The sequence below is a fragment of the Terrapene carolina genome, unplaced genomic scaffold, assembly GCF_002925995.2.
Source record: "Terrapene carolina triunguis isolate 2854851 unplaced genomic scaffold, T_m_triunguis-2.0 Scaffold113, whole genome shotgun sequence".
NCBI classification, from domain to species: Eukaryota; Metazoa; Chordata; order Testudines; family Emydidae; genus Terrapene; species Terrapene triunguis.
Genome location: NW_020664464.1, coordinates 5518021 through 5540679, shown reverse-complemented (window position 1 = coordinate 5540679; position 22659 = coordinate 5518021). Strand labels below are relative to the sequence as shown.

At 42.6% G+C, this 22659-nt stretch overlaps 1 protein-coding gene across 2 annotated transcripts in view; it reads right to left on the bottom strand.

Moving 5' to 3' along the window:
- DENND4C (DENN domain containing 4C) overlaps positions 1–22659 on the bottom strand; it is a 105591-nt gene that overhangs the window by 26690 nt on the left and 56242 nt on the right. Inside the window, exons 12-23 of one of the 2 annotated variants that reach the window (XM_024193148.1) lie at positions 20769–20987; positions 19522–19667; positions 18267–18302; positions 17989–18119; positions 16936–17068; positions 16206–16412; positions 13098–13226; positions 12043–12187; positions 11543–11689; positions 8774–8899; positions 5746–5880; positions 3033–4189 (exon numbers count right to left, since the gene is read on the bottom strand). In XM_024193148.1, the coding sequence (XP_024048916.1) occupies positions 3033–4189; positions 5746–5880; positions 8774–8899; positions 11543–11689; positions 12043–12187; positions 13098–13226; positions 16206–16412; positions 16936–17068; positions 17989–18119; positions 18267–18302; positions 19522–19667; positions 20769–20987 (2711 nt within the window). The remainder of the gene's footprint in view (positions 1–3032; positions 4190–5745; positions 5881–8773; positions 8900–11542; positions 11690–12042; positions 12188–13097; positions 13227–16205; positions 16413–16935; positions 17069–17988; positions 18120–18266; positions 18303–19521; positions 19668–20768; positions 20988–22659) is intronic. The other variant, XM_024193149.1, reaches the window with a different exon arrangement.

Here is a 22659-nt window from a genome sequence, read left to right as displayed (position 1 = left end):
AGCCCACCGCCGCTCTGGGGTTCCGGCTGCTGCCCCGTTGCCAGCCGGGGTCCCGGCCGCCAGCCCCACTCAGCGCCCGCTGTTGGCCTGGGGACCCCCAAGGAACCCCAGGCTGGCAGTGGGCTGAGCAGACCAGCGGCTGAGACCTCGGCTAGCAGGAGCCGGTGGCCGGAGCCCCAGAGTGGCGGTGGGCTGAGCCGCTGAGCCTGCTGCCGGCCTGGGGTTCCATTCACTCAGCCGGCAGCGGGCTGAGCGGGGCCGGCGGGGGGCTGAGTGGCTCAGTCTGCTGCCAGTCTGGGGTGCCGGCAGCACTCAGCCTGCTGCCAGTCTGGGGTTCCGGCTGCCGGCCCCTTGCCAGTCGGGGTCCCAGCTGGCGGCCCCGCTCAGCCTCCTGCCAGCCTGGGTGAATGGGACCCCAGGCTTGCAGCGGGCTGAGTGGAGCCAGCGGCCAGGACCTCAGACTGGCAGCAGACTGAGCCGCTCAGCCCGCTGCCGGTCTGAGGTCCCGGCCACTGGCCCCACTCAGCCCAGACTGGTAGCGGGCTGAGCAGGGTTTGGGATCCTTGTCTGGGGTTCCAGCCACCAGTCCCGCTCAGCCCGCTGCCGGTCTGGGGTTCCATTCACTCAGCTGGCAGCGGGCTGAGTGGGGCTGGTGGCCGGGACCCCAGACCAGCAGCAGGCTGAGCCACTCAGCCCACTGCCAGTCTGGGGTTCCGTCCCGTCAGCTCCTGCCAGCTGGGATCCCAACCGCCAGCCCCCCTCAGCCTGCTACCAGCCTGGGGTTCTACTCACCCAGGCCGGCAGGAGGCTGAGTGGGGCCGCCGGCTGGGACCCCAACTGGCAAGGGGCTGGCAGCCGGAACCCCAGACCGGCAGCAGGCTGAGTGCTGCCGGCACCCCAGACTGGCAGCGGACTGAGCCACTCAGCCCCCCGCCGGCCCTGCTCAGCCCGCCACCAGCCCACTCAGCCCACTGCCGACTGAGTGAATGGAACCCCAGACCGGCAGCGGGCTGAGCAGGGCCAGTGGCTGGACCCCAGACCGGCAGCGGGCTGAGCAGGGCCAGCGGCTGGAACCCCAGACAAGGATCCCAGGCAAGGATCACACTAAATTGATAAGATCTGCATTTTAATTTTATTTTAAATGAAGCTTCTTAAATATTTTAAAGACCTTATTTACTTTAAATACAACAATAGTTTATTTATATAATATAGACAGAGAGAGACCTTCTACAAATGTTAAAACGTATTACTGGCACGGGAAACCTTAAATTACAGTGAATTTGGCACACCACTTCAGAAAGTATATATATACACATATATACATATACACACACATACACACACACACACACACACACATACACACACTCCTGTATATATATCTCCTCAATATATGTTTCACTCTATATGCATCCAAAGAAGTGGGTTGTAGCCCACGAAAGCTTATGCTCTAATAAATTTGTTAGTCTCTAAGGTGCCACAAGTACTCCTGTTCTTTTCACTTCAGAAAGGTTGCTGACCCCTGACCTAGAAGTTGTGATCCTGGGAGACAAGGAGGACAGTGTAGTTAAACAGCAGAGAAGGGTGGCAAAGGACAGGGATGAGAAAGAAAGGACAAGAAGCTCAGTTTTAACAGCCAGAGTTTGTATGGGACATCCCAGAGGAGGAGGACAGGACAGAGAGGCAGCTAATTAAGATGCAAGACTTGATAGTGGAGAAAGATGTAGAATTCTCAGCACAGGGATACAAAGAGAGACGGGGCCTGAGAACAGAACGTCGGAGGGATGCCAAAATAGGAGGGGAGGTGAAATGATGAAGTATTATTAAAGGAAATACTGAAGGAAAAATCAGCAAGGTAGAAAGACAGCCAGGAAAACCCAGTCATGGAAGCCAAGTGAGGAAGGAAAGGAAAGGAGTAAGTGATAATTGTCATAGACACAGACAGATCAAGAAGACTAAGGAAAAGCTACAAAGAGTCCGGTGGCACCTTAAAGACTAACAGATTTATTGGGGCATAAGCTTTCGTGGGTAAAAACCCACTTCTTCAGATGCATGGAGTGAAAATTACAGATGCAGGCATTATTATACTGACACATGAAGAGAAGGGAGTTACCTCACAAGTGGAGAACCAATGTTGACAGGGCCAAAAAAAAGCTGCGCGTTTTAGATTTAGTTAAAAGAAATTAATAGTGACCTTGGTTAGGACAGTTTAAAGTAGAGTGGAAAAAACAGAAGCCACGTTGGTGGGGATTAAAAACAGAAAACTGGAAGAGAGGGAATCCAGGCAGTATGAGTAAATAATATGCTCCAGGAATTTGGAGAGAAAACTTAGGAGAAAGAGAGACAGCAGCTAGAGAGGAAAATTGGATCAAGAGTCTTTTCAAAAGGGGAAATGTAAATATATTTACAGATATAAGGACATAACATGCATTGGGAGGTAGGGGAAGGAGAGGAGAGAAGAGATTAAAAAAAAATCATGCCTCCCCTTTGGATCCAGTTCTAGTGCCTTCCCTTGAATCAGTTTAGTCCCCTCTCCCCATTCTCCTAATTTTTTTTTCTCCAAATTCCTGAAGGATGCTGTTTAATCATACTGCCTGGATGTCCTCTACCAACTTTGTTTTTAAATCCCCAATCTGCCACCAATTTAGCTTCTTTAAACTCTGGAATTCAATTTATCTTCACTACAAAAGCCCTTGGGGGGGGGAAAAATCCCATATAGTGTCATATAATAATGTAATAAAGCTTGATCTGGTTTCATGAAGTGTTTTGATAAATGATGTCCACTTCAAAGTGATTTTTGCTCACAGTTTCTTAAATAAAACAATCGCTGAGGATGCCAGGCCATAGTTTTATCTCTAGTGCTATAAGAACGAACACACACACGCACACGCCAAAAATGTATTGACTCAACAAAAAATAAAAATAAAAACTGAATAAACAGATTATAAAAAATAAGGCACTTTAAATAGTCAAATATCTTGAATAGCAATGCCCCCTTCTACACAGGAAATATCAAACTAAAATCTACTTGCCTCATCATCCGAGTAGTTATATTGTGAGGTTACAGAGCCCCACATCCTACTGGCTACATTAGCTGCTTGTTTCATTCCAGACTTCAGAACATCTATTTTCGGTCCAGAGAGTATATTGTCTAGCTTCAGATTGGATAAACTTGTTACCACAGACCCCAATGAGCCATGCTGTGAAGAGCGACCCAACGCCCTTAATGATGGAGGCCGCTCCTTTTGAACTCGTGAATGGGTTTGTTGCTTTGGTCGCCCCGTAAAGGTTTTAGACCTGGAAACTAAAGGACTTTTCCGATTTTCACTCTTCTCTGGGGCTGGTGGGACAGAATCTGAAGGTAAGCTTGATCTCCTCTCTTGGGAGCAACTAAGTGTACTAGAGGCTGCTGCTTCTCTGCTCTCTTGCTTGTGAAGCTCCATGCTGGAAGACTTGCTACCCAGGGGGCTCTTTAGATTCATATAGCTTTCTATTTCATCTGCCAGATTACGTGCTACAACTGGTGACACAATCTTTTCTTCAGGCTCTGAGGGTTTTGGTTCTATACTCTCAGTAGCCAGCAAAGATAAAGGGTCCAAGCCCACTTCAACATCTTCCCTTTCAACAGGCTTAATCACTCCATAGAAGCTATTCCTTTTAGTCATTGCATCTCTGGCATCTGTTTTCTGGTTTGGGGGCTGATTACCATCCAGAAGTTTGGCATGAACTTTCTCAGCTCTGGCTGCACTGTCCTCACCTCCGTTCTCAAGGTGCTCTTGCCCTTCCTCAGGCTCCTCCAGCACTGGTGAAGACTTAAGCTCTAGTTCCTGAGCACCTTCGCTCACATGAGTCCTGGTGCCACTCAGCCCAGAGACCTGCTGGTCACCCATACTGTCAAAGCTACTGGATTTACTAGTGTGAGGGGGTGAAGTTTTGGCCCCAGATAAAGCTGCTGTGAGGATCTTGGCATCTGCTCCCATCATTATTGCTATTTCACTAGCGCTCAAGTCCAAACTGCCTTTCTTCAGCAGCATACCTGCTCTGCTTTCAGTGCTAAAACTGCAGCTCCTCTCTGAAAAGAGCTTTTGTCTCTTCTGCCCTTTTTCACCTGTTTTCTTGGGAGAAGCATCATGAAAGACTGAATCTTCAACTGGATCCTGAGTTATAAAGAGTGGGCTAGATGCAGTTCCTAAAAAGAAAGCACATGGCATTAATGTGATAGCAGTATGTGTTGGGGGAAAACGAGGTCAGGAAATAATTTAAATGAAGGTCATATGGTCTGGGTTATTTACAAGTTTCCTAATAAGAAAGTGGTAAATATACTTTAGAGCAATTCTACAAAAGTACCACTGAGTCACAAATTACATGTGGAAAGATTAAAGCTAAAGTTAGTGCTTTAGTTACGTACGCATACTATTAGCCTGCATAATCAGGCTGCAGCACCCAAGGAAAGATGGACATTTGTCACTCCCTCTTTCCACCAAGCTCAGTGGTCCACCTGCTTCACTCTGCATCATTTCTTTTCCCAAAAAGGGTGGACTCTACCCTCTCTATGCTCAGTTTATTGCCAATGTCTTTAGCTCTCAGAAGATTGGGGTTTTTTTGCATTGGCTGTGGCACTGCTTCCAAGACAATACTGAAGCACGCAGGACAAATAATTCTGGGGAGAATTTAAGTCCCAAAGACATCTACTGCATGTGTCAAGAACATAGATACGTGCTTTTGGAGAAAGGATCACCGTAACTGGAGAAGAGTAATTTGGGATTGGTCTGTCAGGAACTCACCATAGTAGTCCTAGCGCTACTCCAGATTCCTTCTTTAATAGCCTTCTTCTTAGCTTATGCCTGAAGTTGCCTTTGTACTGAGAGCACCAAACCTCTGAATATTACAGTACACCCCACTTCAATCAAGATTACCCAGACAATTAATGTAAGCCTAATGAAATGTAACAGCAGTAACGACTGCTTAGTGGGTATAGTAATTCTACTTCAATGGGACCCCACTAGGTGATTTAAAGGTGCTTAGGTCTGTATGTGGCTCAATCTCACACTGATTCTGTCTGTTCTTTTAACAGCTGTCAGTTCCCTTATCTGTCATGTGCAGCAAGTCTATGAGGTGCTTTACCACCGCCTGAGTCAGACTCAATCTTCCCACACCAGTTACATGCTGACCTAGCACTCTGGGACTCTTGCAGCTGTCCCTGCCACCAACACTGGGTAGCCGGTAGTAAGCTGTATTCCTATCACAGGATAGAGAATGTCCACTCAATGGGCATCACAATAAGGTGACAAACGTGCTACATCTCTGCAAATCCCAGATAGTAACGTTAAAGTTAAAATGGTGTCTTCTAGTAATTGGTAATTCCACTTATCAGGACAAAAGACCATCCACCAACAATTGGCAGTAGTCACAACAACAATACTGCCTCTTTCATAGTGTTTTCCATCCGTAGATCTCAAAGTGCTTTACAGGGGAAGGCAAATATTATTGCCATTTTACAGATACAAAACAGAGGCGCAGAGTGGTGAAATGACTTACCCAAGGACACACAGCAGGTCAGTGGCAGAGCCAGGCATACAACCCAAGTCTCCTGACTCCCCAGTGCACTGTCCTGTACCTGGGACCATACTGTCAACTCAAGATTCCATTTACCAAACATCCAAGTTAAACAAACTACAAGAAGCCAGAGGCAGTTTCAAATTTTGTTGATAACAATTGTGTTAAACAATATACTCAGTAACTCACCACTGCTGTTTTTCCTGCCAGTGCTATCAAAAATGCCAGATGGAACTTTCACAATACTGCTTCCCCAAGCAGGTGGTTCTGCTGAACTATGAGGTTCTGCACTCTGCTGATGCTTTTCACCAGTACCACCAACCTCTAGAGTAAGAAAAACCCATCTTTAATTATGCGGTCTAAACAAATAACTTTATCTGCATTGTTTTGGAAGATACATTTTAGATAAAATGTACAAGCTGTTCTCTTCTTAGTACAGTGCCCACAGATGCCAATCTTTCTAGGCACTGAGCATTTCTTGCAATTAATTTAATACATTCCACAGCCTGCAGGATTTGGCTCTATAAGAACAGCTTTTCTCTCACCAGCTGCACCGTGTGGATGAAGTATTGCAGGCAGCATAAAGTGTAAGTAGGAACAAACATTCTCAGACCTTCATATATGGATTTTGTATAAGTGGTTATATTATTGTGAACAGCAATTGTTGCTTCATAACCCAAGAGTGCTCGCACACATAAATTATGCCTATAACTACAGCTTAATGTGTTCAAAAAGAAAAAAAAAATAGATGGTTCTTCAAACTACAGGAAAATGTCTACAGAAAACTAAGAACAAGATGCTAAAAACAAGAGATAATTAGGTTCTTCACTTGTATTGTGCCTTGGTATCATTCTTAGCATAGACAACATCAGGCATTGTTCTGAGTCACACTGACACTGAAAGGCAACTGCAATACCCAACTGTGATATCAAGTCACCTTGGATCTATCTGGTAGGCTTCCATGAGAAGCATGGTTAAGAACAGGACAGGGAGCTAGTATAAAGATTCTAGAGCTCACTAACTCAGATTCCATCTGCGTTAGTACTAATAATTCCAACTGAAATTAGGGCCCCATTGTGCTACACCTTTACAAACACATAGTAAGAGGCAGACACTGCAGTGAAGAGCTTAAAATCTAAGTAGACAAGACAGAAAACCGAGTTCTCCAAGGTCACAAAGCAGGTCAATGACAGAATTGGGACTAGAACCCAGGTCTCTTAAATTCTACTCCATTGACCAATCCAGGGAACTGTATCATGAGCAAATCATTTAACTTCAGTATTTAGGGAACTACTACTTGCCTTGGGGATTAATGTTTGTAAAGCACTTTGACGATGAAAGGCAATATTAGTTCTAAGAAGTGGGTGATTGATTCTAGTTGTACACAGCATAATCTAGAAGGTTGTTATGCTAATTATTAAGGCCTGGTCTACACTACAGAGTTAGGCTGATGTAAGACAGCTCATGTTGACCTAATTATGTCAGTGTCTACACTACAGCCTTGCTCCTGCCGATGCAAGTGCCCTCCTACACCGACATAACTCCACTTCCATGGGAGGCATAGGGCTTATGTTGGTGTAATCAGGGCCATGCAGTGTCTGTGTAGACACTGCGGGCTACGTACATTGGCTGGAGCCATGAAATTGACAAGAAAGCTGGGCTTACAGCTGGGGCTGTCACCCAAGCGCGGGGGGGAGAGGGGGGCGCAGCTCTACCTAGAGCTCAGCTGCCGCCCGGGCTCCCAGCAGAGAGCCAGAGGGGGAGGGAGGCAGACGGGCTCCCGGTGGGCATGGAGCTGAGAGCCTGGGCTCTCAGCCCTCCACACTGCCCCTCTTAAGTCAGTGGAAGCACTCCTGGTGAGGATGCGCACCACCAACAGAAGGAGGGCAGTGCGGACACGAACCACTGCAGTGGCTGTAAGTTGACCTAACAGGTCAACTTAAGTTTGTAGTGTAGACATGCCCTAAGTATATCCATCAACACTGATAAGCACTTACATACCAATGTGAAAGGTCTAGAAGCTTTATAAAGAGCAATGGAGGCTTGGTCAAGTCACACACATTCTGCCATGGCATCTCCATTTTATCAAATATGACAGCTTTAAATATATTTCTTTTTAAAGTGAATTTAGTGATGGTGGGAGCTGCCAGATTGATAATCCTGGTGTTCTCTGCTCACAAAGCATAGTGACATGGCAATGGCACCACAAGCTTAACTATTACTGGAGGTCTATCAATGGGAAGACTCCTGAGGGTTGTAATATCTCAGTCTCATTTCAGTTGTTGGGTTTAGTGTGGAGGTACTGAGTGGTACTGGTGGGCTGGGATATACAAGAGGTTAGACTAGATGATCTGGGAACCCTTCTGGCCTTAAATTCTAGGACTATGAGTAAGGCTAAGATTTTGTCACAGTTATTTTTAGTAAAAGCCATGGACAAGTCACGGGCAATAAATAAAAATTCACGGAAGCCATGACCTGTCTGACTTTTGCTGCTGAGACTCCATGGTTTCCCCCACCACTGTGGTGTCTGGGAGCTGTGGGGTTCCACCTCCAACCACGGCGGCTGGGAGCTGCAGGGTGACCATATTTCCTAAAGAGAAAACGAGACACCCGAGCCGCTCGCCCAAGGCGTCCCCCTCTCCCCACGTGAGACTCTCGCCTGTCGCTGGAACCCTGAGAAGGGCCCCCTCAGGAGTCTGTCACTTGTCAAGGGAACTTTTCCCCCCTTCCCCACCCCCGCCCCGCCCCACTGGCTGTCAGCTCCAGAATCCTGAGAGCCCCTGGGGCTGAAGCAGACTTCATGACCTCCATGACAAACATAGCCTTAACTATGAGCCCTGACACAGGGTGAAACCAAAGGAATCATCTCCACACCCATGCTGTCCTTTGCTTCCCTGCAGATAAGAGTGCCAAATGTGATATGGGAACTGGACTTAGGCTCACCACTACTAATTTCAAATAGGCCACAGAACAGTTAATTAACAAATGGTTGTTTGTGGTCATTACTGACATGGATTGGACTCAAGCCAGCAACCCAGTTATGATATAGCTGTACTTTAACTGATCCCTTGGACAGGAAATAAACAAGAATAATAAAAGACAATCATGTGGTGACTGTAATTTTGTGAATTACATCTATTAAAAGCTTTCTGAATGTTTTAAATAGACTGGACAAATTTAAAATAAACCCCTATCAATGTAAATCTAAATACTTGACCTCCTGTTAGGTCTTCCATTTTACAAGAAGAATCTTTTTCTGCTAGTGTCTCAGCTGCAAGAAGATTATCTCCATCATCCCTTATGAGTTCATCCTTGGATCCATAGCCTTGGTCTGACTGACCCCCTGTTGAAAAGAATACAAGCAAGTAGTCTAACAGTTTTCTGTTTTAAACTGAGAAATTATGTTGCACGTCAAGATATTAAAGTGCAACTTGTTTGTGCTACATCTAGTTTTGGCTAAAAATATTGAGTCAGGAGATCACCAATGCCTAGCACACAAAACATACACACAGTATTTAATTGGTAATGGTAAAAGCAGAAAACAATAGCAAAGACAAGAATGAAAAAGCCTATTTTAGGTTTAATAGTCTATTTGCCACAATATACTACAGTATAGTACATTCTCAATGACTTGTACACTACACAATTTGCTAAGTGCATCCCCACCAGTATACTATGGTAGCTCATTTGAAAGGCAGGGATGACTGAAATTTTGTACACTGCATGAACCAGAACCAAACACCACAGAAACCAGACAGAATCACTTTGCTCTGGAATGAACTCTCAGAAAAATGACAACACACACTATATCACCTGGGGGTGCACACTTTTCACAAAGCAATCACTCTATATCTGACCTATCAGTCCTCACCCTCAAAGGAAACCTGCACAACACCTTCAAAAGATGAGCCTGGGAGCTTAAATTTATAACTTTGTTAGACACTAAAAATCATGGTCTTAATAAAGACACTGGATGTATGGCTTATTACAACAACCTGTAACTCACTAACCCACTTTTTGTCCTAAGACTACAGGGGTGTTAATGGGCCACTTCATCTTGAATGGTCCCTTACAATATATATGCTAACTACCTATGCTAAACTCTGTGTGTCGGATCTTGTATTTAGCTGTGACATACTCAGCACCTTTCCCAGGCCTGAAGAAAAGATCTGTGTACCTCGAAATCTTGTATCTCTCACTAACAGAAGTTGGTCCAATAAAAAAAATATTACCTCACCCACCTTGTTACTATAAAGTGGTCAGCCTAGACAGCTCGTCAACTTTATAGAAACCCAAAACTCAGCTATCACAACGTCTGTGCTCTTTTTGCACCCAAAAAGGAACTTTTATGATGGAAATAGTGTTAACAGAGAACAGATGGGATTCATTCCATAGCATAACATAGAGCATGTTGAGATCTATTTCCTAAACCTGCCTATTAGCAAGTCTTTGGATACATGAGCTTGTTTCAAAACACAAAAGTACAATGCAAATTACCCTCAAGTACCAAAGAAATTTCGCCTCGCTCCTTAGTAGTTTACAAAGCTGAATAACAAACTTGTTTTGAATGCCTGATATCTCCATAGAACATACATGGAGAATAGAACTGATAAGAGTTAAAAAAGCCTAAGTAACTACCAATTTATGTTTTGGATCTATTCTACAAGCAACTCGATAAGAAAGAAAGTTTGATATCCTTTGATCTTTATTTTCTTCTATCACCACTTTAGCCATGTAGAAATCTCCCCCCACACCCTCCTTGCACATCAGTGAAAATAACCTATTAATAAATGGGAAATTTACCTGCAGCAGTAACACTCAAAAGGCAGAATTAATGCACATGTGCATCCAAGACTTCACACCATACAAGTCTGCACCCCACACCATGACAGCCAAGGACAAATGCAGCACCAAGAGAACGCAGAGCAAGAAGCAGAGTAACAAACAGCAGAGAGAAGGAAAGTTCAGTCATCTAGACAAGTACATCAGGTGCAGCTCAGGAATCAGATTCAAGTTCTCTTTAAAGGAAGATTCAAGACATTAAAAAATGAAAAAGGGTGTGCGACAACCATATGCACAATAGGTCCTGTGATGCACGAATATATAGGAGGTTTAGTTGAATGTATGGTCTGGGGTATAATCAGATTTACAGTAGGGAAGGAAAGCAGATGAACTCTTTTGGTAACCTGTCACCTCAGGTAATTTTCTGGAGGTGAATTATTTCATTCTAATTTGTCTGTTCGAGTACACACCATATTCAGTGCAGAGCTCTTCTCTGGCTTTTCAAAAGTCTTTCCACTCTCAGACACTCTCCCAAAGATTATAGGTATGACAAAGTTCAGATAATTTACAGTATTAATTCTGAAGTTCTGAAAACCATGGTAGCAGTTTGCAAACTGTAATTTATAAAGTATGCACTACAGTGATCAAACATACATACCGGATTCTGGAATTTTAATTACCCTCAATTAATATTAAAGACAGATTTGAAAACAATGGTCTCCAATTATGTCTGAGCAACTTTTGCACCCTCACTTGTAAACACAAATGAGAGTTTACACGCACAGTTTGTTTTAGTCCAGTAGATTTTATCAGTCGTGTGCATGAGTAATTGCCAGCAAGAATTGCTAATGCTCATAATTAGAGGCTTGGAGAGTTCTCTTTAAAAAAAAAAACCTGACAAAATAAAATATGGACCATGTGACTGCTTCACCAGCAATACAATTACAAAAAATCAGTTTAAAGAGTTAGTCATTGTGCCATGGTTTACTCTACATTGAGCATGGAGTACCAATGTGCAATAAAGAGGAATATCCTGCAACTACTGTATACTTCCTTTTCTACAAGTATATTGATTCAGCCATTCATATCGCACAACCTCAGAAAGAGGGGGAAAGTGTTTAGGGAGGAAAGAATCAGCAGGAAATGAGAGAGGAGTTTGCTGTTGGTGGAACTGTTAGTAGTGAAACCCAGCAGACTCTAGTACCTGTGCTAGAGTGATTATCAATGGAATCAAGCCTGACTAAGTCTCTGACGAAGAGTGTGTGCTCCCCACTGTTAGCATCATTAGAACTATCCACGCTACCATGGCTCACCGTGTCCCCATCACTTCCACCCGTGGCATTCCGAGGAGCTAGAGATATGAACGAGAGCTAGTCAGTAAAGAGAGGATTTGAAAACTTGTCAAACTTTAAATAAGTCAATCAAACCTTTCCAGCTCACAGCAGATACTTATAGTTACATAAATATAATTAGGATATGGAGTAAGGGACCAAAGCAATTTAGTTTTCAATGTGAGACACCCTCATATCACTGAGCATAAACTTGGCAGCAGCCTATTTTTATGCACTTCAGAAAAATATTCCTTACTTGGAAACATTTAGAAAATACACACATACAATATCATGCTAGCAGCAATCATTAGAATGCAAATCCTATTCTAGTTCAGCAGAAGTAAGTCCATTTCAGTCACTATTTATACATTACCTGATATCACAGACACCTGTGAGCTCCTTGTTGCTTTTTTTAGGCATTGCCTAAATTGTGCTACACCACGGACCACATTCTGTACCTTCGTCCACAGAAAGATACCACTGCGGTTACTGCTAGGCCAATGACTTTCCAAAACTGCCTGCAAAATCAAAGGCATTATGGTAGTAACTGCTTAGTCAGTAAGCTTGCCCTCTTACCCTCTACAGAAAAACTGCTCTCTTTTAAGATGTGAAATGCAAACATTTTAAAACTGATTTTTTTAAGAGCCCTTCTCCCCTGGTCTCAAGGCTGTGCGTAGAACACCAGTCCTGAATGACTAACATTCGATTGTGAAAAGCATGATTTAAATAGACTGTGGGATGCATATTTGTTATTTACAATGCAGTACCAACAAGAGCCCCACTAAGCCCTCCACTCCCACTGACTTCAGCTGGAGTGATTTACTTGCACTGCGACGTTCCCTCTCAGCTTGTGGATCTCTCAAAGTAGCAGAAGCAGAACTGCACCCTTCACCAAAAAGGAAGGTCAGCAATTCTATCTGCTGTGTCACAGAATTAGAAGACAGCAGACTGGTGTCTGCAGAGTTACAAAAAAAAAAAAAAAATCAGGTCAAATTATATGTTGTATGTGTGGGAAGAAGCTATTTCACCACCTCTTCGATCCCCCATCCTCAGCCATATACCCTAATTATGGGCCTGTTCCAAGACTTAGGCATGATAAAAATTGGATGAGACCGCAGTTAAACTTCAAGAGCATATTTGGTTAACCAACTCAGACAGAGAACTCTCAGACATATATACATACAGAAAAATGTAAAAAGTGAAGTATGCACAGAGCCATGAAAATAAGTAAATTTTAAGTCTGTGTATCCAGCAAGCCCAATCAGGCAGCCAGCCAATAAACAAAACAAGAAGATCTACATGAAAACCATTCAAGATTATCAGCCTCCACAATGCACCTGAGGAAGGTAGGACAAAGACAATGAGAGTGACAACAATGTCAAGTAAGTGACTGCTTACCTGCCCCAGCTTCACTAAGAGATCTCTTACCTTGTTATAATAACCATAGGTGATTGCATTCGGCTGTACTCCAGCATTTTTCATTTCAAACAGGACTCTCACAGCCTGAACAGGATGACCACAAAGTCCGCAGAGCTGCATTACAACTCTATAGCACACCTAATAAGATTGAGAAACCCATAACATGGTCAATTTCAAGGAACATTACAAGTACTGAAGTCTGCAAGAGAGAAAAGGCACACAAAAACTACTATTCAATGTATAATCCTCAACAGCCAGGAGAGGGAGCACAAATTAATCAGTAAGACGATCATGTTGGCATCAGGGAACACTGCTGAGGATACTCACATTTACTCCATTATACATATCTAGGGTTACCATACATCCGTATCTTCCTGGACATGTTCGGCTTTATAGTCCTTAAATCGCCGTCCGGGAGGAATTGTTAAATATCTAAAAACGTCCGGGAAAATACGGATGTATGGTAACCCTAGCGAGGGGAAGGGGACCCTGAGTGGCTGCAACTTACAACTCCCAGGTTCAGGTAATCGGCCATAGGGGTCGGCACCACGAAGGTTTCCTGACAAGCCAGCCAGACGACGATGGTTAGGAACTTTCCTGGCTCCCGCCACTCTCCACCGCGGGGCCCGAAGCAACTTTCCGCCCCCCCGACTCAGGCTGCTGCTGCCTGAAAGTCCCGGCCAATGGGAGCCCCGGAGCTCATGCTTGTGGTGGGCGCAGCACATGGAGACCCCTCGGCTGCCCCTGATCCTAGGAGCCAGAGGGACCTTCGGCAGGAGGGGTGAGTTGGTGAGCGGGGCGGGGCGAAGAGGCAAGCGGTGAGCCAGCAGCGGGTGGGGGGGTGAGTAGGTGAGCGGGTAGGGGGTGATGAAGAGGCAAGCGGCGAGGGAGCCAGTGGCTGGCTGGTGACGGGTGAGGAGGCAAGTGGCGAGCAGTGAGCCACCAGCGGGTGGTGAAGAGGCGAGCGAGCCAACAGTGGGCGGGAGGGTGAGGAGGCGGGTGGCAAGCCAGCGGCAGGTGGGGGCGGGGGTTGAAAAGGCAGCGGGGGTTGAAGAGGCGAGGGAGCCAGCGGCGGGTGGATGGGTGGGGGTGAGGAGGCAGGAAGTGGTGAGCCAGAGGCAGGAAGTGGTGAGCCAGAGGCAGGCAGGGTTCTCGGGGCGGCCATGGGGGTTTCTGGCAGGGGAGTGAGGAGGTGAGTGGCAGGTGGGAGGAGGCGAGCTGTGGGTGGGGGACTGAGGAGGGATGCAGCAAGCCAGTGGTGGGCCAGGGGGTGAGGAGGGGTGTGGTGGCAGGGCCAAGCGGGGAGGGGGTGGGCTGTGGGCGGGGCCGACACTCCCCATGGAGTGTCCTCTTTTTGGAATGTTCAAATATGGTAACCCTATACATATCTGATTGCCAGATGGAAAAGGACAAGTTATCGGGAAAGCTATTTTCAAGTTTTTAAGGATTAGCCTGCTTCAGACAGAACACAAAAATGTAAAACATTTTAGCAATATGTATCAGTGTCATCTTTTAAATTTAGCATGGCTTCAGACTTGAAAATTAATGTTTTTGTGCCTTTTAAAATTTGGTGTGTGAGAATCTATATTCCCAAAGTCACAACTGCATCAACCCCCATTAAATTCAATCCATGCCCTGAAGGGTGCCCCCCTTCACTAAAATGAGATTGTGCAAAGATAATTTTACTAAGCTTATTTCTGTGCAAAGCTACAGAATACTAGCCATGGTTACCAAAATAAATAAATAATTCACTGAATTCTAAAATGGGATATATTTAGTGGTTTTAGAGAAATTAGTGAAAATGACTTTCAAAGAGTTATTTTATGGTACATTACAGCCTGTGGGGAAAATCTCATTTCACACTGCAACACAAAGCAAGAAAATTGCAAAAAAAACAATGATGGTTTTTGCACAGAAACCTTTCTGAACAGTGAAAGCAATCCACCTTTATATTAAATGTGATGCAAGAGTAAGGGTAAGAGCAAAAATAGTATGTGAATTTTAGCACTCATGTAAGATCGAGTAGGGTGACAGCAGCGAAGCTCTCTCCAAAGAGCATGTAGAACACAGGCTACCTCAGTACTAGCTTCCCCATCTTGTCTTATCAAGGTGCCTCAACCCTGAATCAGGAGGGAGAGAAACCCCGTCTCTACGCCCATTAAATCCCTGGGTTTCTCTAATGAGGCACAGTATGAGGTTACTAGTTAATGCAACTGTGGAAGTGGTTTTTGTGAGATTGATACTCGTCCACTGGGAATGTACTGGGACCATTAGTCTCATTTCAAGTAGGCCAATTAGCAGTCACAGGATAATTCCTAGTTCAAATTCAACTCAGATCAGTAGTTCCTATATGCCTGGAGAGAAGAGGCTTTAGACCAAGGGACATTTTCAATATATTCACCTCTGAGCCATCCAAGTTTCCCAGAATAGTACTAGTCTATTTTACAGCCAGGTCTGACATGTTGGTCACACTTTCTGCATAGGTTACTTCAAACAGCAAATTAAAAAACACTCAAAAATGTACATTTAGTGAGAAGAGCCCATTGTTATTTTGGTTTTAAGTTACTTCAAAAACAGACATTTGAGGACAAAATGAACAAACACTCAACTGTAACCAGTACTGCCTTGTAGATTAAATTCTACATTGGACAGTGACAGATACTGCCAATACATTTATAACCTGAAAATATGGTCATATTTACAAGAGCTATATGACGCTATTTTCAAGATGGCTTGCTCTGGCAGAATCCTAGGTGGATGGTTGATGCTTTCTGCACCAATAATCTCAGGAGGGGTGATAAACTCCACCGTCCAATTTATGGCACAGCTGCCTCTGCTAGCATGGTAGTATTGAAAATTGATTTTAATTTCCAGCTTCCCAAACTAACTGCACAGCTTTCAGCACGTTATTTCAATAAGGCTTTAATAAAAAAAAAAATAAAAAAAATGGTTTAAAAACAAAAGTTGTAAGCTAGGTAGCAAGCTTGAGAACTTTACTTATTTTTAGAAGTGAAACATTAACAGTTGATGATTAACATGTTCTTGTACCTTAATCCCATTGAATAGGTGTGGGGTTTTTTTTTTGGGGGGGGGGGGTGGAAGAAGGGGGGTACTTGCCTCATCTAGTGGTTCCACATCGGTTTTCCTCATTTTAATAAGAATGTCATATGCCTGTTGTAGTGCTCTGACTTTGGGATGGGAAACTCTGATGTAGGCTGGCAGACAAATGAACCATAGGCTATAACAGTGACTAAAGAGGCACTTAGCCCACAGTGGTGGGTTTGTGTAATACTTCTTGGCTAATTTATGGGCAGTTTTTATCTCCTGTAAAAGGCAGAAAACAAAAAGGATATAAACACACAAAATATAGAACACCTTGAATTTGGAGGAAAATTTCTTTAAATCAGATACTAGCTTTCTTAAAATGGGATCCTGCAGCTCATTGTCCTGGAGGAAACCATGCAAACATGAATGTTAAGCTATATTTCTCATCAGAGTCTCCCTTCTGTAAAGCTCTTCATAAGGTGGGGAAGAGAATGCATACTAATACCACTTCAAATCTGCTCCAACTTTCTTTATTATAGCATGTATTATACTATAAACACCAACACATGTTTGGCTCTGAAGTATAGCCTTAGATACAGGAAGCACTGCCTCTAAATTCATATTTATTTTGATTCGTTCCTCTACACATACATCTGTTTTCAAAGTTACAAACATCTATTCTTTAAACACCACACTAACTTCTAGCATAAATGGGTGGTAACAATTTGATCCAACACCAACGTAGTTTTTGATGCTCACACACACTATATTATATAAAGGCAGCACTAGTTAAAAATCTAACCTGTTTTGTCCTCTTTGCCATGAGTGCTGGACTATTTGAAATGTTACCTCCAGCTGGGTGCCTGTTGAATGAAAGCTTGAGCTCCTGTGGCCTGTCGAAGAGCTCAAAATCTAGTCTTGGGAAGTTTTTATAGCTATCAAAAAAAGAAAAGTGAAGTGTCATTTAAATTTCCAAATCTTTTAGTTGTTCTGCTCCAACTTTAAATACTTGGTGCAAAGGCCTTCTACATGCAAGCTGAAGGGATCAGCACATTGAGATCAAAGAATGTTTTGTAAAGAACACAACAAAATGGGAGCGAATGGAAGGACAGGAAGGCTCTTCCTGTTGAGAGAAGGTTAGGGGGAAGACATCAGAAGGACTCCCCTTTGATCCATGAGCCCAGCAGAGACAGGAGACCAGTGAGTCAGCAAGACCTCCATACCTCAGTGGCTGGTAGAATCAGGAGAGAGCAGCTGGAAGCAGGAGCAACCCTGAAACCTCCAAACATTTCACAGGGCAGGGAAGACAGGAGAATTAGGCATCTCCTGCCACGGGGCTGGAGGTGGCAGAATAGCCACAGTGGGAGGAGAGGGGCAGGTTCTACCACCCTTTGGACTCATGGGATCCAGTTAAAGAGCACAGGGCATCCAAAACGACAGATCCCTTGCCAGCAGTCTATGGTGTGTATTCAGTGGTTCTGTGCAGTTTCACTAGCTATCCTGACTGAAACAGGCATACTCCACTGCTGTTGGTGTGATATGCACACAGCATCAGCAGGGGAAGAAAACATGGAACATACATAGGGAAATGTAATTAGAAATAAGAATTTCCAGGTGGTGATCAGTAGCTGGTATTTAAAAAGGAAAAAAAGAAAGAAACTACTATCAGACTGCAGAAACTGACCAGAATTCAAGTTGTCAGTGTCTTTTTATACCTAAAACACTTCAAGTTTAGGTAGGGGCTTAAAGCAAGATGCAATAGCTATGTGCACTCATGTTTAAAGAGATAAGTCCCCATTTCACTTGATTCATTAGTTTTCTAGAGCTTCAGCACCTTTGTTAGTTTGCAATATACCTGTACTTAGGTGCTCGGGCCTGTCCATCATCAGGGGGAGGTTCTGGTGGCATTATAAACACTGTGTGTTCACTCTTCTGTGACTCATCAAGCTCAATTAACCGTGTATCTTCTGCAGAATCTACATCAACCTGCAAATTAGTATCAGGACAAAACACCAGTTTCAACATTAGTAATAGTTCTTCTACATATTCAAACACGACTCCCACTCACATTATATTTTCACTTCTACTTTGCAATCAGAAACCCCTGAAAACAAATATAAAGGAGACAAGTACCTTCTCTCCCTTTTCTGTTCCTTTATCAGGAAAAAGCTAGAAAGAGGAAAAAGTTAGTTAGTTTTTTGTTTTACAAGAAGCTACAAGTATTTTTACATATACATATTTTTCATTGAAGTTGTTTCCTCTACTGTGCCACCAAGATAATCAAATTACACTGTCATATTACTTTGAATGCAAATAATCTCCATTACAAATACTCCTTCCTTTTACTGAAAGCTAAAGGAGCAGGCTATCTCAACAAGCTTCAGGTCAGTCACATCAGCAGACTAAATAAGCAATCCTAATTCTAGAAAATGAAACTTCTCTTCCTTTATTTTAGCTTAGTTATATTATCTCCAAGAAATCAGTGTCTTCCTACCCAATGATACATTAATTCAATAGTTAGGAGCAAGAGAGTCATTCCAGGATCCTAAAAAAATTAAGCCAGAAACCAAGATACTACCAAAACCAAGATACTATTTAAATAAAACGCACACACTCACAGGTAAATAAATGCCTTAATTATTGATCATCTAATTTTATTTGTAAATTATTCACTTGGCCTTTTACAGATTAAGATATACCAAATCACTGCCAATTTGGACTGGAATTACACCCTGGGAACGGATTACATTTTGAACATGAGTGGGACTTGGGAACTATTCTAAAACCATCTATATAGCACCAGTTGCATTTACAAACAAGACAGAAAGGTCCCTGCCCCATCAAGATCATCTACACAGACAATACACATAAAAAAGAAAGGTGTTGGGAGTAACAGATGCAAAAATGAAAAAAGTTTGAGCAGTTGTGTTTGGCACCGTATAAATACGTAATGGTGTTTACATTCTATTCACAGCTAAATGAAAATCTGGGGGTGAAGCATGACAAGTGGAGTGGATGGTTAGGGATTAGAGATTGACTTAGACAGGTGAATATTTAGAATGCACTTGATGGAGGTATGAGAGGAGCAGGGTGGAGATGGCATGCCATATACTCAGAGCAGTCTCAGTTTTTCTTTTCATGAAACAGCACACTGTGTAACTTTTAATTGGAGAAGTTATGGGAGCCCACTGCAAGTTTCCTACACTAACCAAAAATAAGATGAAAATGCAATAAGATGAAGGGGAAAATGACTCCGAATGATAACCGCAACGAACTCCATTATCTCACAACAACAGCTGCTGCTGCTCCACCTCGATGACTAAAAGCCACAGACATGAACACATAAAAACTTAAAAAAAAAAAAAAAGAATGAAATACAATTTTTCACCTTTTCTATGCAGTCATCAAAAAATGCCAAGCTGGTATCCTTGTCACTCACAAAACTGCACTCTTCTATGAAGCGGCTAAATATCTGTGTTTTGGTTAGAAGCATGTAGAACTTTGTGTAGGCACGGTCTCTACTTTTTAAAAATCCTGGTTAAAAAAAATTTAGAAAAAATAAATACTAGTTTTAAGATGAACCTCAAAAGAAAGAAACAAAACAACAAAGTCACATTTGTCTGCAAGAGTTTCACCTGTCAATCGTTATATGAACACCTAAAATTACTTAAATTTAAAAGAGTTGCTTTACCCCCCCTTTTTTTTTTTTTAATTAAAGTTTGTATACTTTGCATTAGGCAGTACATGGTGGATAGTCACTTATACCATTTCCCAGTGTAATTAGTTTCCTGGGCTTGTGTACTTCTTTCACACAGCAAGAAAGGAGACAGAAAAAAATACACACAAAAACATAAGAAAAAGTGACTGTAAAAAGTCGCAAAAATGTATGGGTTCTCAGGGGCACATGTAGGATTGGAAGGTATTTTTTAAACCTTTTTTCACGAGTAGAGTGTCCCTTTAACTATCTCCACTAAGAACTTTTCTCAACTCTGTCAAAACAGCAGCCTATCTGAAAAGTCTACACAACCAGAATGAATTGAAGGGAGTCAGCTGGTGTTCCCTATTGGTTTCTTGCATTCTTAACGTTTTCCCCCCTCAAAGTTTTCTATTCTTACCATGTGTAGAATTAAGAATACTTTAGTTTGTTCTCTTTGTTATCAGGCCACTAAGGCTTGGCTTCTAAGAGCATTTATTCTCAATACAAGTTGCAAAGTTTCTATAATCCCAAGAGCCGCCTTAAAGAAATGTGGACACCAGAGATAATGTCACATTATTGTGAAATGATTTTGTCAGACCTTCAATGGCAAGACCTGCAGTTACATTAGCAGACTGGCCACGTTACAACACATAGATGCTATTTATTATTGACCAGCTTTACCTGTATTTTAATCAAATTGCAACATTTAAAAGATTCAAAATAACTTCAAAGGGCAAGATTCTGCTCTCAGATGTGATGTTAATGCGAGACATGCAATTAAACTGCAATTAAGCTTTTCAGAGCACAGGCAACGTCCACCAATGCATTTGGACAGCACCTAGCATAATGACACCCTGACCATCACTGGGCCTGTGGGCACTAATATAATAATCACCACAGCACCAACCCTGCCTCGATGTGATCCAGAACAGCCTCACCTTGAAGGTCAAACAAGGAATCAGCAGCAGTAGTTTTATTTGAAGGTGCCTGGGTAATTGGCTTGAGGAATGTTCTGTACCCCTTTAAAATAGACGCCATGAAGCGTAGAAAAGCCTCTTGGATCTCCATCTCAAGTTCTGTCATCTTCTTCTGCCAGGAGAAATCTGCCTCTATAGGCGTCATCTCCACTGCAGAGCCTTCTTGGGTCTTTCTGTGAACTAGAAAGAAGAGCAAAGGGAAAGTGAGCTTTATTATGGATGACACTAAAACAGACTATCCTAGAAACACCCAAGACAGATTTTTCTTTCCTTTTATACTTAGCATTCCTGAAAGTTGTCAGAATGACAATACAGGAAACAAATTCTCTGCTAATCTTGAGACTACTAATTTATTTCATGTGGGCCACTGAAGAACCATTAAATGGCACCTATTTCCATTCCCTATCATCATCTGGGCCAGATTAAAAAGGCTACAAGCACACAAGCGATCTCTTTTCCGCAAGCCAGCCAGTCCTGCTTGGATATTAGATAATTAAAGTGGGATCCATTACAACACCTGTCACCGCCTAAACTGAATGTTATTTTGCAATGGATCAGTACACAATCAACATTAAAATTCAAGTTTTCACCTCTCCTCACCACCTGGCTTCCCTATTATGTATTGAAAAATTGCATATGCACATAGAAGTGCCTGCACATATTAAAAATTCTAACATCTCTGTGCAGTAAAGTGTTAGAAACAGCCAGGTGGCATGCAGGGTTTACAACTTGTAATGAGTGGGCACATGCATGTGTTCTCAGAATTTTGTGAAAGCACAAGTAGATGAGAGGTGCTAAAAATTTACCCCCAGTATGCTATATTGCTACATTTTTTTTATTTTGTCACTCCGCAGGTGGCCTTGCTTCAACCCTGTAATATCAATATCTCTATCTCAGTTCATTTATAAGATTTCTGTGAAATTTAAGAGAAAAAAATAGAATATCAAGACATTTTTGTACGAGTTTTGTTTTAATACTACAATTGTAGTTTACTGTGTTACGAAGGGGCTTCAGTCTTCTAAAACTGAGTTATGCAGACTGTTTTTTCCTACACCCACAAGAGAAATCCATTTCTATGCTATCTTTATGACATTTTTCCCTTAGAGGTGTTAACTTAATATGTGTAGTGAAAAAGAATAAAAGCATTAACCCAATTTGATGTACACCACTGCCTCTGCTCCAGTGAAATTTGGAACTGAGACTATCAGTTTTGTGTTAATTATAACATTTGACTCTTAATAGATCCTGCTGAGAGAACTCAAAGCAAGGGCAGGTTATGCACAAGGCTTTCACTAAAAGCTTATTGAAAATAGAGGGAAAGGCAGAAAGTCATTTAATTCCTTAAATCACAGCGTATTATTTCTGTTTGAATGTTTCCTTCATTTTACAGTCTTTATATATTTGTGACACAGGAGCCAGCACCACCTCCTCAGTTCAGTGTAAGGTGTGTATTATTAAACCAACTTAAAACTTTACATTGAAAGGTCCTATCTATACTCCAAAGGCAGCAGTGTCTGAAAATAGTTTGAATGTGGCTCCTGTCAAACAGTTGGTTTGGACAGGGCCAAGCCAAAATAAGAAATTATTCACTGAACAAAACACATAATTTCTTTACCAATATTTGGTCAGAGTTTAAGCTACTTATTGACTTTTATACTCACATTTTCAGCAGGCTATGTAAATACTGTTAAAAACTTATTGCCCTCATACCCTTAGTATTTTTTCAGTTATCTTGGCAATTGTTTAGAGTAATGGTCTAACATGAACATAACAGATTCATTTCCAAAATATGGTTCAGTGGAAGCTTTGTTTGAACTGTGTTTGAAACATAACTCTCTTTTGACAGCCCCAT